The following is a 15,780-nucleotide window of genomic DNA, read 5'->3' as shown; positions in this document are numbered from 1 at the left end:
CTCTTCTGTTTTGGCGTTGTCAAAACAGAAGTGTCATGTCTGCATTTTCTGTCCGCTCTTGCTTTCCATAGTCTGTTCATTCATACAGTTCACCTTTGCCTCTTTTGCCTGTTCCTCACACTCACACCTGTTTCTCATTTCAGTCCAATCTCATGTGTATTTATACCTGTATGTTTGAGTCAATTCTTTGCCAGATTGTTATGTGCTTGTCTCTGACTTACCAGCATTTTCCAGATTGTCTGTTCAGCGTATCGCCCCTTTTTGTGTACCCCGACTTTTGTTAGGGGGGGTTGTCCTAAACACTGTACTTGTGATTCATAATCAAAGGAAAAGTACTAACTTAATCTCCCAGTCTGTCATTTATAAAATGTATATTTCATGTAAACCAGTGGTCTCCAACCCTGGTCCTGGAGAGCTACAGGGTCTGCTGGTTTTCCTTGTTACCCAGCAATTAACTGTAATCAACTGCTCTAATTGATTAATTAACTCACCTCACCTGGTTACTTGGGTCTCAACAGGTGCTGATTTTAAAGTGAAAACAAAAACCAACAGACCCAGTAGCTCTCCAGGACCAGGGTTGGAGACCCCTGATGTAAACAGATTGAAACAAGTTTCGGGAAATTATCAAAGCCAACAAGAGGGTGCGGTTAATAACGGCAGAGAATTATTTTATGAGTGAATGAATCAGGCAGTGATGGCTCTTGAGCTCAAAATCGAGGAGGCAGAAAATAACCCCTTAAACTAATTGGTCTTGACCTGGGCCACGGTCAGCCCTGATAAAACGTAGCCAAAAGTTTATTTAAACAGAAATGGTGGCGCCTTGAACATCCTGTTAGACTGACTCACATAGTACGGTTTGCTCCAATGGCATCTGAGAAGGCGTTCTCCGTTCTCAACGACATTATTTATTCAGGCTACATACCCACCAAACAGGAACAAACATACCTCAATGCCTGTTGCAAAACATTGCATACGGTTGGAGAAAACATATCGTTCAACACAGACACTGTAGCAAAACATAGCAAAACGTTTTCAGATTGAACAAGCCCCTGTTTTCCATCATTTTCCTTGATTAAAAATGTGATTAAGTCACAACGTATTGGTACCATAAGGTGTAGCCACTTTAATTAATTGGGTAAAACAGAAATAAAAGTCTTTATTTGTGCACATTTCAATCGACGTTATTCAAAATGGTTGATACATGTTGCTACTCTTTGTTTTTCGCACTCATACTGTAAGAACATTCATGGCAAAGATGCATCATCACATTGTTGATGAGGTCAGAGGAGAATGGGCAGACTCTATCGAGCTAAGAGGAAGTGCACAAATGCTGAAATAACAGTGGTGTGCAGAACAGAATCCCTGAATGCACAACACGTCAAACCTTGAAGCAGATGGGCTACAGCAGCAGAATGCCATACTCCATGCCTCTTCTGTTTTCTGTTGTGTATGTCATGTCCACGTTTTCTGTCCGCTCTCGTTTTCTGTAGTCTGTTCATTCATTCATTCAGTTCACCTTTGCCTTGTTTGCCTGTTCCTCACACTCACACCTGTTTGTCATTTCATTCCAATCACCTGTGTATTTATTCCTGTATGTTTGAGTCAATTCTTTGCCAGATTGTTATGTGCTTGTCTCTGACTTACCAGCATTTTCCAGATGTATCGCCACTTGTTGTGTACCCCGACTTTTGTTTCTTGGACTTTGATTCGGCTCTGTTTTGATCTGCTGCTGTCTAATTAGGACTGAATTATTGGATTAGTGTGGGGGGTGGGAGGGGTTGTCCTAAACATTATACTCGTGATTCATAATCAAAGGAAAAATACTAACTTAATCTCCTAGTCTATCAGTTTACAGCCATTTTAGGAAGCCTCCAATCCACCTGGTGCTGACCATACAAGGTTTGACGAGTGACAATACAAGGTTTCGTAATTTCAGCCTTACACTATCCAGTCAGCCTGAACCTAACATCCTAAGGAATGTTTTAAGCACCTTAAATCAATGCTGCAAAGAATCCACACTTCTGGAGGAAAGAGGGGGTCCAGCTCTGTACTAAACAGCTGCCCACCTAATACGTAATAAAGTGGCCACTGAGTTCTACATGCTCCTAGAAATTATACTCATGATTCATAATCAAAGGAAAAGATACTTACTTAATCTCCAAGTCTATTAACGACCAAAGCCAACAAGAGGGCGTGGTTAATAACGGCAGAGCATTATTTTACTAGCGGAATAAATCAGGCAGTGGCGGCTCCTGAGCTCAAAATCAAGGGAGCAGAAAATAACCATCCATCCATTATCTGAACCCGCTTATCCTGAACAGGGTCGCAGGGGGGCTGGAGCCTATCCCAGCATACATTGGGCGAAAGGCAGGAATACACCCTGGACAGGTCGCCAGTCCATCGCAGGGCACTCACACCATTCACTCGCACACTCATACCTACGGGCAATTTAGACTCTCCAATCAGCCTAACCTGCATGTCTTTGGACTGTGGGAGGAAACCGGAGTACCCGGAGGAAACCCACGCAGACACAGGGAGAACATGCAAACTCCGCACAGAGAGGCCCCGGCCGACGGGGATTCGAACCCAGGACCTCCTTGCTGTGAGGCGGCAGTGCTACCCACTGCACCATCCGTGCCGCCCTGCAGAAAATAACCCCTTAATCTAATTGGTCTTGACCTGGGCCACGGTCAGCCCTGACAAAACGTAGCAAAACTTTTATTTAAACAGAAACTGTGGCGCCTTGAACTTTCTGTTGCAAACGACGGGGACTGATTTACAGTACCGTTTACTCCTCCGGCGTCTGAGAAGGCGTTCCCCAGGCTTTAAAGCATAGGTCAACTGCCTTATTGATTCAGACTACACCCCTGACACACCCATCAAATGGGAGTAAACGTACCTCATAACCTGTTGCAAAACATTGTACACCGTTGGAAGAAAACATACTATTCAACACAGAAACGGTTCAGATTGAAAATGCCCCTGATAGTACCTACACTTTGTGACTTAATCACGTTGTTAATCAAGAAAAAATATTGAATCAGGTAACCACTTTACTCAATTAGGTAAAACAGAAATAAAAGAAATACATATTTGCGCACATTTTAATCGACGTTATTCAAAATTGTTGACACATGAAACTGCCCTTTGTTCATCACACTCATACTGGAAGAATATGCATGGCAAAGATGTATCTATCAATAGGCTACACAAATGTAGTAATTTAAACAATCGAGCTCTGGTTAGATAGCCTCTATTGCAAAGCAGTAGATTTTTTTAGTGTATGCTGTAAATACAAAGTCGTCCCGATAAATATAATTACATTGTTCAGACTTTGTAGCGACGAAGTATCTGAAATTGAATAGATTCATCTCTCTAATATGGCGTGAATAAAGAAGCTATGTGTTTACCTGCCAATTGATTATTCCCATCATTGGTAAACTTGTTAATCAAGGAAAATTATTGAAAACAGGTCAAGACCAATAAATAGTTTAAGGGGATATTTTCTGCCGCCTCGATTTTGAGCTCAGGAGCCGCCACTGTAATCAGGATGACCACACCAATAAAACTGGATGAACGTCAACAATTGCTCGTCTCCGCGATGACAGAACTGAAGGCAGTACACAACGAAATAAATGCTCGCACACGAACCATGCTGAGCTCATCAGAGTCCCCCATGTTCTATATTTATACAGCACCCAGCACTTCTGAGTCGCATAGACTCATCACTTCTCTAATGTGACAGTCCGGGGAAGTGGGACTCTAGCATACCTCGCGCAGACAAACCGAACACGTTCCGAAGAGGAAACTATCGGAGAGATCATTTAACTTTTTCGTTTATTTTGCGAGTTGTCACTGGTGACGGTAAGGATCTCTTTATCCACATCTTCTAGCAACATAAATGGTTTCTGCAAATAAAAAGGAAACGGGTTTGGTATATTGCTATAGTTCGTAGAAGAGGGGTTACTTTGCACGTTAGACTTCACATTATTTGTGCAGTGTAACGGCCAGGTGAAGTCATTCGATGGTGTAGGTCAGTAAGCGCATTCCTCCTGTTGAATTCGTCATCATAAACTTATACATTTTACCATTTTCTTTAAGCATTGCAAACACAGCAAACCGCCTTGCATACAATGCGCGTATTATGTCCTTTTTAAGTGGCAATTGAGCTTGCTCACAAAGTATTAGAGTATGCACTTGTTGCCTCGATATAAAATATGGAGTTGCATGATATATTTTTCACTAAACAGGTAGGCTACTGGACAAAGGGATATGGGATCGATATTTCCCATTCGCAGTTATAGGCTACTTCCTCACCGGAGCATTATCCGAAGGAATAAATAGGTGATTTACTTTAGCTACATCCTGAAGAAAGACTCTAGGTCTAGTCTATCGACTTCAGACAACTTGATATAACACTAACGAAATGTTAATGCTACAGTCTCTATTAAAATGTATACAGATTTCGACACGATCTGCGTTACTTGGCGCAACTTGGCGTGAATACTACTACTCAATCAGTTATAACCGAATTATTAATATTTTAATAGTCGATAAAATATGTCTTGAAATTCATTTACTAATTTTGCTTTGTGGCGTGCCTATTTTATTTCTTTAGCAACCCGTATGAGAGGACGCAGGTATTGGCTACTTGGGAGACATCAGCTTTGCAGAATAATAAGGGATAGGAGAAACGCAAGATCATTAATGTTTAATTTCATTATTCCATAAGATTATTTTGTTAATTGTAACCATTCAATATTCAGATTTGCACCGACAGAATATATTCAGATGAAGAGCGTAGCTGGAAGTAGTCTACTTGAGTGAACAGCGTGACGCACAGGTGTTCATTAAACTTGGATCTTTCACGGTGGAGTGTACCAGTGTTCCTATGGTAATGTATCATGATGGGAGCATATGCCAATAGACGTTGAAAATCAATTTAGTTGGATTTACAAATAAGTAAACTATACCATTATAGCACACTACACGTATTTATATTTGTATTATATTTATTTGATAGACTCACTTATCCAGTGCGACTTAGGGGATAAATATACGATAATAAAGTAGGGGGCATCATAATTAAAACTCTTAGCAGGCCTGTGTGGAACAGTACTCTAGCGCATTCCGATCACCAACAATAACATTTATTTATTTTTTATATGGAGGGGGGGAGAACGTTGCAGATTGTATTCATTTTAAATAGATTTATCGATGATTGCGTTGTCCTGGTTCTGTCTGAATAAAATAAATCGATCATTGAAAAAAAAAAAAATCTAATAGTACTGACTTAGCTTGCTGACTGAGTCCTGGGTGCTGGATAAATAGTCTCATTCGAATCATTTTTATCCTACTTATGGAATCGGGTTATTTGCTTGAATTTTCCCGCAAGCTTGGCGATATTGATGGAAATGATTATGGGAAATCGTCTTTGTAAAGATTGCAAATTAATAGGATTATAAATGTATTATCACTACAAGTAATTCAACCGTATAACCTTTTGGAGTAGTGCCACTGGGATTAACAATATTTGTGGATATGCTTAGTTATGTTCTAATACCGGTAATGATTACCACGGTGGGGACCTTGCTAAATAGGGTGACGGCAGGGCAGGGGCAGGAGGACGAAAAAGGAAGCCCGTTTTAAGAATAAAACGACAGAAATTACGCAAAAGTGTATGTTTCCAATGTGTAAACTGCATATATTTGTCCAGCCAACCCAAAGGAGGAACTATGAATGGTGCAGCTACTGTGCGCACCGTTGTATGTTATATTGCAGACTTCATTTCGATTTTGTCAGGATTATGCAAACCATCTGAAACTAACTCATAACTCATACGACTAGAAGCCTTGTTGTGTTCCTCTTACGGTTATCCCACAGGACAAGGCGAGGCAACGTTTGTTGTTTTTGCTCATTACCAAAACAAACATGAACATCATGAACTTCGTAAATGTAACCGAATCTTTCTTGGTGAACATTTAACTTGAATCAACAGAATATAGTATGTAACCTGAAATAACAATCAGTTTGTGCAGACTGTCAAATTTAAGGGTATTTACATCCATATTGAGTGATCCATGTAGGATTTATTTTATAAATAACCCCCAAATGAGTGTTTGAGGAGACTTTACTGACACAGTGTCTTGCATTATAAATGGTAAATGTCTGCATTTATATTTTTGCCTAATCCAAAGCTCTGTACAATTGATGCTTCTCATTTGCACACACACCAACAGCGATATTCATACACACACACTCACCACGATTGGCTGCCATGCAAGGCACCAACCAGCTTGTCAGGTGAAATTGGTCGTTAGGTGTCTCAGGGACACTTCAACACACCCACAACCCTCTGACTGGCAGACACTCCCTGAGCCAATGTCACCCCATTCAAATAGTTGAAGAAGTTGATAGACAGGTCCTCCCTTCTGAAATTCCCTAACGATTGTTTGAAGTTCTTTATGTGCATGTTATGTTGCATATCATGCATTGTTGATTGTTGTGCATTTTATTTCTATGTTGCGGTAAAGAAACTTAATTAGGCTATAGGAACAAAGAAGAGCATGCTCACTGTATCTACTTTTAATTATCTTTCTTCCTGATTGAATTACAGGGTATGCCAATCTGAAAAGAGCTGAAAAGGCTAAACATGTGGCAAAGGAGGCCTCTAATCTAATCACATATTAAGTTGACATCTCTTGATCACACTCCCGAATTGCCTAGACCCCCTGATTCCGGCCTCACCATGCAGGATACTGAGCCCTGCGTGTACCAGCTGCAGCCCAACATCATCTCGGTCCGGCTGCTGAAGAGGAAAGTGGGGGGACTGGGCTTCCTGGTGAAGCAGAGGGTGAGCAAGCCGCCCGTAATCGTTTCGGACCTCATCAGGGGCGGGGCCGCAGAGGAGTGTGGCCTGGTCCAGGTAGGCGACATCGTCCTCGCCGTCAACAACAAGCCCCTGGTGGACCTGAGCTACGAGCGAGCGCTGGAGACGCTGAAGAATGTTTCGCCAGAGAGCCACGCCGTGCTCATCCTCCGGGGCCCGGAGGGCTTCACCACCCACCTGGAGACCACTTTTTCTGGGGATGGGAGGCAGAAGACGGTGAGGGTGACCAGGCCCCTGTACCCGGTCTCCAAGTCCTTCGACTGCTCACCTACCAGTCTACAAGCGGGCAAGGAACAGCTGAGGGCCATCGAGAACCTCTCCCCTGCCCGCGAGCAGAGGCCCCTAATCCAGATCAACAGCGTGGTCTCTTCCCTCATCGCCCAGGAGCCCCTAGACGCCGACTGCCACGCCCTGCTCAATGGGGTGGAGGAAAACAACGACCTCCTCAGGGAGATCGAACCCGTACTCAAACTCCTGAAGACCGGCAAACGCGACATCAACGGGGAGGGCCAGAAGGTGGTGGAGAGGAGAGACGCCGAGGTCCAGGTTGACCGGTAAGGAGTTTTCCCCCTCCCACAAACAGACATATCTTGGTGTACACACAGGGCTATTCAACTGGTGGCCCATAGATACTGATCTTTATAAAGAGCAGAAATGTATTAATGAAATGCAAGAGAAATTACTGAGGTTTGCCTTCACACTCTGTCAGCATATAGCAGCATACTAGTGAGAAAAGAAAGTTATACATTGGGTGTGCAAAATATTGCATATTTAAAATTGGATCTGGCCCCCATGAAGTCAGTGGTTGGCATTCATATAGCGCCTGTATAGCACACTATACTATTGATGCTTTCACCGATTCACACACACAGACACACACACATCAATGGCGATTGGCTGCAATGCAAGGCACCAACCAGCTCGTCACGTGTCTTGCTCAGGGAAACTTTGTCACACCCAGGACGGGATCAAACCAGCAACCCTCTGACTGTCAGACGACTAATCTTACCTCTTGATCCAATGTCACCTCATTCAAGTAGTTGAAGTAGTTGAAGACGTTGATACACTTTGATATTCCCTAAGGATTGATTTGCAGTTGTGTATGTGCTATACACTTTGAGAGTGGGATCATTTCAAGCAACAACATTTTTTATCAAAAGATATGTTTAATATATCTGAAAAACAACATTTCATGTTCAGTGTCAAGGATGAATTGGCATTTAAAAAATGTGATGACAAGCGCATGACCACCTTTCAAAATCTCTGAGGCTTGTCATGGATCATTCAAAGGCTGGGGAACTGTTCCCCCTTGAGCTTGAAAGTACCTTTTCCCAAGTCCTCCTTTTAGACACATGTTGTAACACTTGCCAAATGTTTTTTTTAAAAACTCCCATTTTGGGGAGACATTAGCTCAGGGAGGTAGAGCGGTTGTCTTGCAGTCGGAGAGTTACCAGGGCAATCTTCCGCCCTGGGTGTGTTGAAGTGTCCCTGGGCAGGACACCTAACCTCCAATTGCGTCTGACAGTCCGATTGGTGTCTTGCATGGCAGTCTGTTGGTGTATGAGTGTGTGTGGGTGAATAAGACACATTCATTGGAAAGTGCTTTCGAAAAAAAAGATCTATAAATGCAGTCCATATACACTGGTTTTGAGAACAACAACTGAACAACTTGCAACATGCATGCAACGTGCATTATTTCAGTAAAACCACTTCAGCTTTCTCTCGGACTGTGACCAACAGCTTGTTTTTATTTTGGTCAAAACATTTATTTAATCTTTTGTGCTGGTCACCCAATAGCGCCAGTGCAGCATTTGATTACAAGCTACCATGAGCGGGGAAAGGAAATCAGATTTTTTTGCGTATTAGCCACGAGATTAGCGCAGCCAAACAACATCCCTCCGCCATTAGAGGCTTCTGTGTATCACGTTGTCTGAGATGACTCATTACTTCCGATGAAAGGATACGTCCCATCCACTATAGATAGCCCTACTCATAACATTGCAGAGATAAAACTATCTTTTGACAAATGTGCTACATGTAATAAATGGGCAGTATCAATTTTATCCAACTGGTGGAAAAATACGCTTTGACATTTGAGAAACAGGAGCGAGTTAGCTAACTTAATTTTTCTGTTTGGCCCTGCCATGCATTTATGAAAAGATTATTATATTTTTTTCTGAAGAATGTCCAGAACTAAGGGGCCATTAAAACAGATCTGGAAAATGAATTGGAAGTATCGATTCAGGCATGGCTACTGCAGGATGTCTGGGGTTGGGTGTAAGCTGCTATTTCTCATCATTTCCTACCACCGACCAAAAGTTTGCCGGAATGTTCTCGGTGATAGCCTTGAGCATTTATACTGTTGATAGACAATCAGAGCCCATCTTTCAATGGAGTGAAGAATGGTAGAACATTACATTTTTTCTGTGATGCAGATATTTAATATCGCTGCCTGAGATATTAAATACTAGGCTTTACAAACATGGTACCATGAAGGATATGGAAGGCATTTACCAAGGATTTGCAGCTGGTGAAGTCGAGCCGTATGTGGTATACGCGCACTGTGCATTGTTTAAGATTTGGGTGGATGCCTGCAGTGCTTCAGTCAGCACGGATGCACTCATGAGAGAAAAAATGTGTGTGGGAGTAGCAAGTGCAAAATAACATCATATCGCTCAGTGATGAGTTTGTTGTATTTATTCACAGTTCATGATGTGTGGTTTCAGAGAATGGCGTGACAAACCCCAGCCTCTCTCTCACTCTCTGCTTTTCCTTCCGAATGCGATCAGTGAACCAACATGCAGTTAATTGGTTTCCTGCAGCATTATAATCGGTTTGTCTCACAGATATGTGTCCATTCTTTGGACTTTACATTTTACTTACGTATTTATACAGTAAATCAGGACAGGGTCCTTTTGCACAAGGACAACAGGAACCAACATTACAACATGCAAAATCCTGGTATTTAATGGATGCACTACCCAGTGTGATGCTGTCCTTACTGTGTTTTGCAGATGGTTACTTATTTTCAGTTACTATTTTTCTTCCACTATCATAGTAAATGAGTACATATTACCACAGTATACATAGTAAATGAGTTATGGTCTGTCCCATGATGCACTTGGAAAAATCAATATCCAAAATCACTACATTTGGATTTGGACCATTTTTAGATAGAAATCAAAGGCCTGGTTTGGGCTCATAAGCAGGGGAAACCAAGTAATGATTTGTTCAAACTTGATCTGTGTGGTTTCGCTGAAAACTCTGTTATACACAGGTAATGTTTGGATACCCCCTTCAAGTTGGTCTAGGGATACAATAAGCTTAATTTGCATGGAGTATTGCACATGTAGACCGTTGTCATTAAATCAATCTCCTCCGCTTAACAGTTCATTCATGTTGAGAACAGGGATAACTAATTTGGTCTTCTTGGGTCCCTGCGGCGCTAAAGTCCTAAAGTAAGTAGCATCCTTCACAACCTCTGAAATGACTTTAAAAATCTAGCTGATGTGACATACGATGGGACCAGCCGATGAGAGTTCAGAGAGTTACGGTCCAGGATTCCTTTAGCAATCAAGTTTAAAATCGTAAACTACAAAATTTTTTATCAATTGTAGTCGGATCAAACGAAGACAAAGTATTTATTGGACCTATTTTGGAGATTCTTGGTCATCTCATACCAGAATAAAGCAGAAGTCAGAGTGGTCATTCTTGGTTTGCTTAGTGCCTGATCTCAGTCTCTCTAGGTTTATGGGGGGCATTCACACTGCTGTTCCAACCTGGCTGTTTAATTCTGAAGTGATTGGGATACATTTGGGACACATCATACAAAGGAACTCGCTTGTCTACCTGAGGTACTGCTGATCCACACTGTGTTTGACTTTCAGCGATCTTGGCCTGGGAAACGGCAAGTCCCCGCAGCTGGTCTCCGATAACGACAGAGTGTTCGACGACCTCTGGAGGAGGGACAACATGCCGACTGTGCTCAACAACCCGTACTCGGAGGCTGAGAAGGTACTGTCCGCATTCCAAGGTTTATTTATTTATTCACTCTTGATTGTCATTGCCTCTTAAGGCAACAAAATGTGTCCTAATAGCTTTGGAGCAGTGGGCAGTCGCAGTGCAGTGCCCAGGGACCAGGGCCCAGGGACCAACTCCAGTTCGGAGGCCAGTGCCTTGGTAAAGGGCAATGGCAGGAGCACACAAGGGGCAATTTAGACTCTGTAATTAACTTAACCGTCATTTATTTGGACTGCGGGAGGAAACCTTGCACCTTCTGGCTGTGAGGCAACAGCGCTATACACTGCAGGCACTCTCACTGGAGCGCGTGAGAGGCAGAGCGGGGCTGCCGCACGCTTGCCCAATGCGCTCCGTCTCACAGATCTTGTGCTGCCTTTGTTCAGCGCTGCTTTCGCGAGGTGGGGGGGGGTCACGAGAGCGTGACGGCTTCCACTCCAGAGCGGCACGTGGGAAGGCTGCGATCGCGGCTGGCCGCGGGGCGAGGCCGGGGCTGGCACGCCGGTTGGGGCGCCTGAAAGGAGCCGGATGGGGCGGATGGGGAGGGAGAGGGCCCAGGAAGGGGGCGGGGGGCGCAAGCTGAATGGCGCGCACAGCTGCCGTCGTGGGGTGCGTCGTCTCCTCACCAAGCCTCTTCAGATGACTTCCCACTAACCACCTGCGCCGACGTGAACATCCATTCACTGACGCCGGGGGAGCAAGAGAGTGCTGCTAGGTGAAGGGTGTCTTTTGGTGGAGGCCGGTGATGACCTGACACTGGAGACGGATCTTTGTACACCGCTGTTATGCCTTTTGCCGAAAAGCGCCCATGAGGACAGAATGGGGAACATTGGCTTCAGATGCTGACTTAATGTGAATGCAATAGCAATCTTTCAGAGATCATGATTTAAACTGACTGTTAACCTAACCATAAAAATGAAGAATGAACTAGACATGGTTATCTCGGGATCTCAGGAGGATTTTAGCACTTTGAGCTATCCTTGCCCTCCAGGGCTGTAAGTAATGTTAGGCATTTGTATAGTGCCTTTGTCCAAAATACTGTACAATTGATGCTTCTCTTTCACCTATTCACACACACACTCACACTCACACCAACGGCGATTGGCTACCATTGCAAGGCACCAACCAGCTCATCTGGAGCATTTGGGGGTTAGGTGTCTTGCTCAGGGACATTTCAACACACCCAAGGTGGGATTGAACCGGCAACCCTTCTATTGCCAGATGACTGTTCTTACCGCCTGACCCAATGTCTCCCACATGGCTGTCTATGTGCTTATGGTATATGCTCAAACATGGCCCTGGAGGACCCAGTGAGAGGAATATCTGGCCACATCAGTAACATTAATAAACCAGTTAACTATCGAGTAGAAGAGAAAACCAAAGATCTTACAGATTTTAGAATCCCTGGTATATGGCATAACTACACCAGAATTTGTGCAGTTACTGTATGTAAAATACAGAAAAATAAAATACAATACTGTATTTGTTGTTCCCTGTAATCTAAAAAACTGCTCCAAGGTGATAAACTGGTCTGAGAATTTAAAAAGACAAAATGATAAGCACTTTAACACACTCATCTTATTAAATCTGTTTGGTGTATATTAATTTTTTTCTTATGACAGTGTTTATAATGTATTATTTAGCACTTAAGAGTGCTCTAAGACCCACCTAAAATAATGTGTGGTACCTCTTTTATTCTTTCAGTAGAGCTATTATACACTATTCTTACACAACTTCAGAGTCAGTATCCCTGCTGAGATGATCGTTAGTTTTCCTTTTCCCCCCATGAAGACAATTTTCTACACTCTGTGCTCCAGTATGTCAAAAATAATGGGGAGCAGGAGTTTCAGGAGCTGATTATAGATTATGATTTTGAACCAAGAAAAAATGAAATAAAACGGTAAACAAGCTGAGGGCAGGTTCAGCTGCAGCTGAGGGGGTTTCTGTAACCGCGTATGCCTGCATAAGTCTTTCCCATCTAATCATTAAATTAAGCTTTCATTGTCTATCACAGCACCTTTTATTCATTTCCACAGCCAAACCTTTGGGAAAAGCAGAGAAAAACAGTTTTTTAAAATGTCGATGTTACACTTGGGGACAAAGTGCCTTTAGGCCAGAGGTTAATGTGGCTCTTTGTTCCAATAAACTGGTACTGATTGACATGAATCATTTTTGATATTTGTGATGGGGATGCTGCCTACCTACAGCTTAGGCCTGTATTAGTGGTGCAGAAAAGAGGTGTCAGAAATGTTGTGCAAGCGATTTCCCCATCTCAGGGAACCCCATCAAATCTTCTTCAGCAGCATATGCAGTGAAGTTCCTGTCAGCTCAAATTTCGGAATCATCACATTAAATAAATCAGCGATTTATTTCCCCATCACACCCCTTTTGTCTCTCATCATCTGGGTCTCAGATCATGCTCTGTAATGCTTTGCCTCTCTCTCTCTCTCTCTCTCTCTCTCTCTCTCTCTCTTCGTCTTTCACTCTCTCACTCTCTCTCCTCTCAACCTCCTGCAAGTTAATTCCCCTCATCTGGTTTCCTGGAGTCATCTACACTTCAATAATCAGCCATTGTTCTTGCCCTGAAACCTCCTTTTGCCCGTCTGTCATCTGTGGCGTTTGAAACGGTGCAAAATTGTGTGGCGTGTAGGTAAATTAGCGTGCGGCAGCAGTGTGACATGAAGTCAATTCACTGGAATGCCTTCTTTTCTCTTCTGAGACAAGGGATCGTCAATAAACCTGGCATCTTTGTTCCCCGCATTCGTTTCCTCCATGCATGCTACATTTAGGCAGTTGTTACGGGTTTTCTTTAGTGAAATCATTGCCATCACATTCCTCCCATGAAGATCGGGGGCGTTGATTGATTTCCTTTTGATCACCGTGGATCACAGTGGTCTGGCTTTCTTGGGAGTAGCTTCAGCACAACCCCCTCTTTGAAGAAAATGAGCCGTAGGGATAAATGACTAACATTCATCAATCAATCGAAGCCTATACACGAATGCAGAACCAACAGCGAGTGTCGAGGAGTATTACTGTTTCAGAAGGCCGATGACCTGCTATTGAACATTAGAGGGCATGCTCTCCCCGTTGTGTTTCCCACGTCGGAAGTGAACGCTTCGGATGGAAACTGTCTGGAAATGACGCTCCCCTCTCAGGTCTGGTAACAGTCGGCCTGCGCCAACGCGCGGCCCTGTTTTTTCGCAGCTTCAACGGAGCGTGTCTTTTCGCAAGTGTTGGCAAGGGCTCGTCGGGCTAATTCGATGACACGATCAAGCTGTTGTTTTTCACTGTCTTCCTCTTCAGCCGCAGTCTCATGGAGGAATGTCCCCCACGAAGGGCTTGCAGAACTGCAGCCCGACCAAATGCCCACGCTTCATGAAAGTCAAGAACTGGGAAACGGGGACCACCTACAATGACACGCTATATCAAAACTCCGGCCAGGTACGTCCTGATCTTCCATCGCTGGGGGGGGGGGGGGAGGGTTGAAGGGAAATGGCGCAGCACAGGATGTGTGTGTGTGTATGTGGGGGGGTTTGGGAACCCAAACAAGTTAGCAAATTAAAGTTTGAAGGGCGGTACCTTTACAGCCTGGTGGTGCCTTTTTGGATCTGTGCAGGAAAGCTCTGATGTAATATACACTCAGTGATCCCTTTATTAGGTAGACCTGTACACCAGCTTGTTAATGCAAATATTTAAGCAGCCAATCACATGGCAGTGACTAAGTGCATAAAAGAATGAGATCAAGAAATTGGACAGCTGTTTTTCAGACCAGTGACTTTGACTGTGGAATGATTGTTGGTGGCAGTAGTTTGCGTATCTCAGAAGCTGCTGATCTCCTGGGATTTTCATGCACAATAGTCTCTAGAGTTTGCAGAGAATAGTGGAAAAAAAACATCCAGTGAGCAGCAGTTCTGTGAAGCAGACAGGTCAGAGGAGAAGGGCCAGACTGGTCAAAGCTGACAGGAAGGTAACATTAACACAAATAAGCATTACAATAGTGGTATACAGAAGAGCATCTCTGAACACACAACACGTCAAACCTTTAAGTGAATAGGCTATAGTAGCAGAATACATAATAAGTCTAAAATTAGTCTAATAAAGTGCTCACATCATAGCTTAGCCGGCGCATGAAATCCTGTTCAGAAACTGATATTTGGCTTGAATGCCCAGCGCCTGATGAAGCGTAAGCTATTCTTTTAGTTTTACTTTTAACTGTTATTTAACACCATTTCTCCTCTGAAGACGTGAACTGTAGTAGGAATCTGTGCATGTCATTTACTTTGAGAAACAATGTGACTCTCAGTTGAGGCGTGGAATTGGGGGGTTGGGCGTGGGTGCAGTGGGTTGTGAACGGTTCAGTAAGTTGAGTGGGTGGCGTCACATGACGAGGTGCCCCACTTCAGCATCGTCGAGTTGCCGCAGAATTTCCTCTTTTGGCTCGCGACTGTTTGTTTCTAAAATAGTGAGTGCATTAATGGCTACCCAAAGTGACAGTGCATTCGAATCTAATTTTATTACACTGACCATATGAAGTTGCTTCAGGCGACGACTGCGATCCTCCTCACTGAACTCCATTCACCGCTACTTCCTGACTCAATAGGAAGGACGACTTGTTCATTACCCCTAACACTGCTGCATCATTTTAATGCTAACACAAGGGGACGATAAATGATTGGGTTTGTTGCCACATTTGGGTCAAGTGCTCTTATGTGCAAGTAATTGCCAATTTTCGCCAAAAGAAGTGAGATGTTTAATGATGTATCCCTCTGGCCCAGGAAGTGAGACACAATTTGAGGGTTTCCTTGGCGCTAACAGAGTGGAAATGCGTTTGTGGCTGATCGGTCGTCTAAAGGGCGGTTGTACAGAACATTGCT

The 15,780-nt window shown here is 43.5% G+C and overlaps 1 protein-coding gene across 1 annotated transcript in view; it reads left to right on the top strand.

Annotated features, from left to right (window-relative positions):
* Nucleotides 1–3,744: 3,744 nt before the first annotated feature.
* The window catches only part of nos1 (nitric oxide synthase 1 (neuronal)), a 45,362-nt gene continuing 33,326 nt past the window's right edge, over nt 3,745–15,780 (top strand). The window contains exons 1-4 of the mRNA XM_061260735.1: nt 3,745–3,864; nt 6,617–7,443; nt 10,777–10,903; nt 14,210–14,347. Of these exons, the coding sequence (XP_061116719.1) occupies nt 6,749–7,443; nt 10,777–10,903; nt 14,210–14,347 (960 nt within the window). The 5' untranslated portion in view covers nt 3,745–3,864; nt 6,617–6,748. The remainder of the gene's footprint in view (nt 3,865–6,616; nt 7,444–10,776; nt 10,904–14,209; nt 14,348–15,780) is intronic.

This window comes from Conger conger, chromosome 11 (assembly GCF_963514075.1).
Source record: "Conger conger chromosome 11, fConCon1.1, whole genome shotgun sequence".
NCBI classification, from domain to species: domain Eukaryota; kingdom Metazoa; phylum Chordata; class Actinopteri; order Anguilliformes; family Congridae; genus Conger; species Conger conger.
This window is presented reverse-complemented; position numbering and strand designations above follow the sequence as displayed.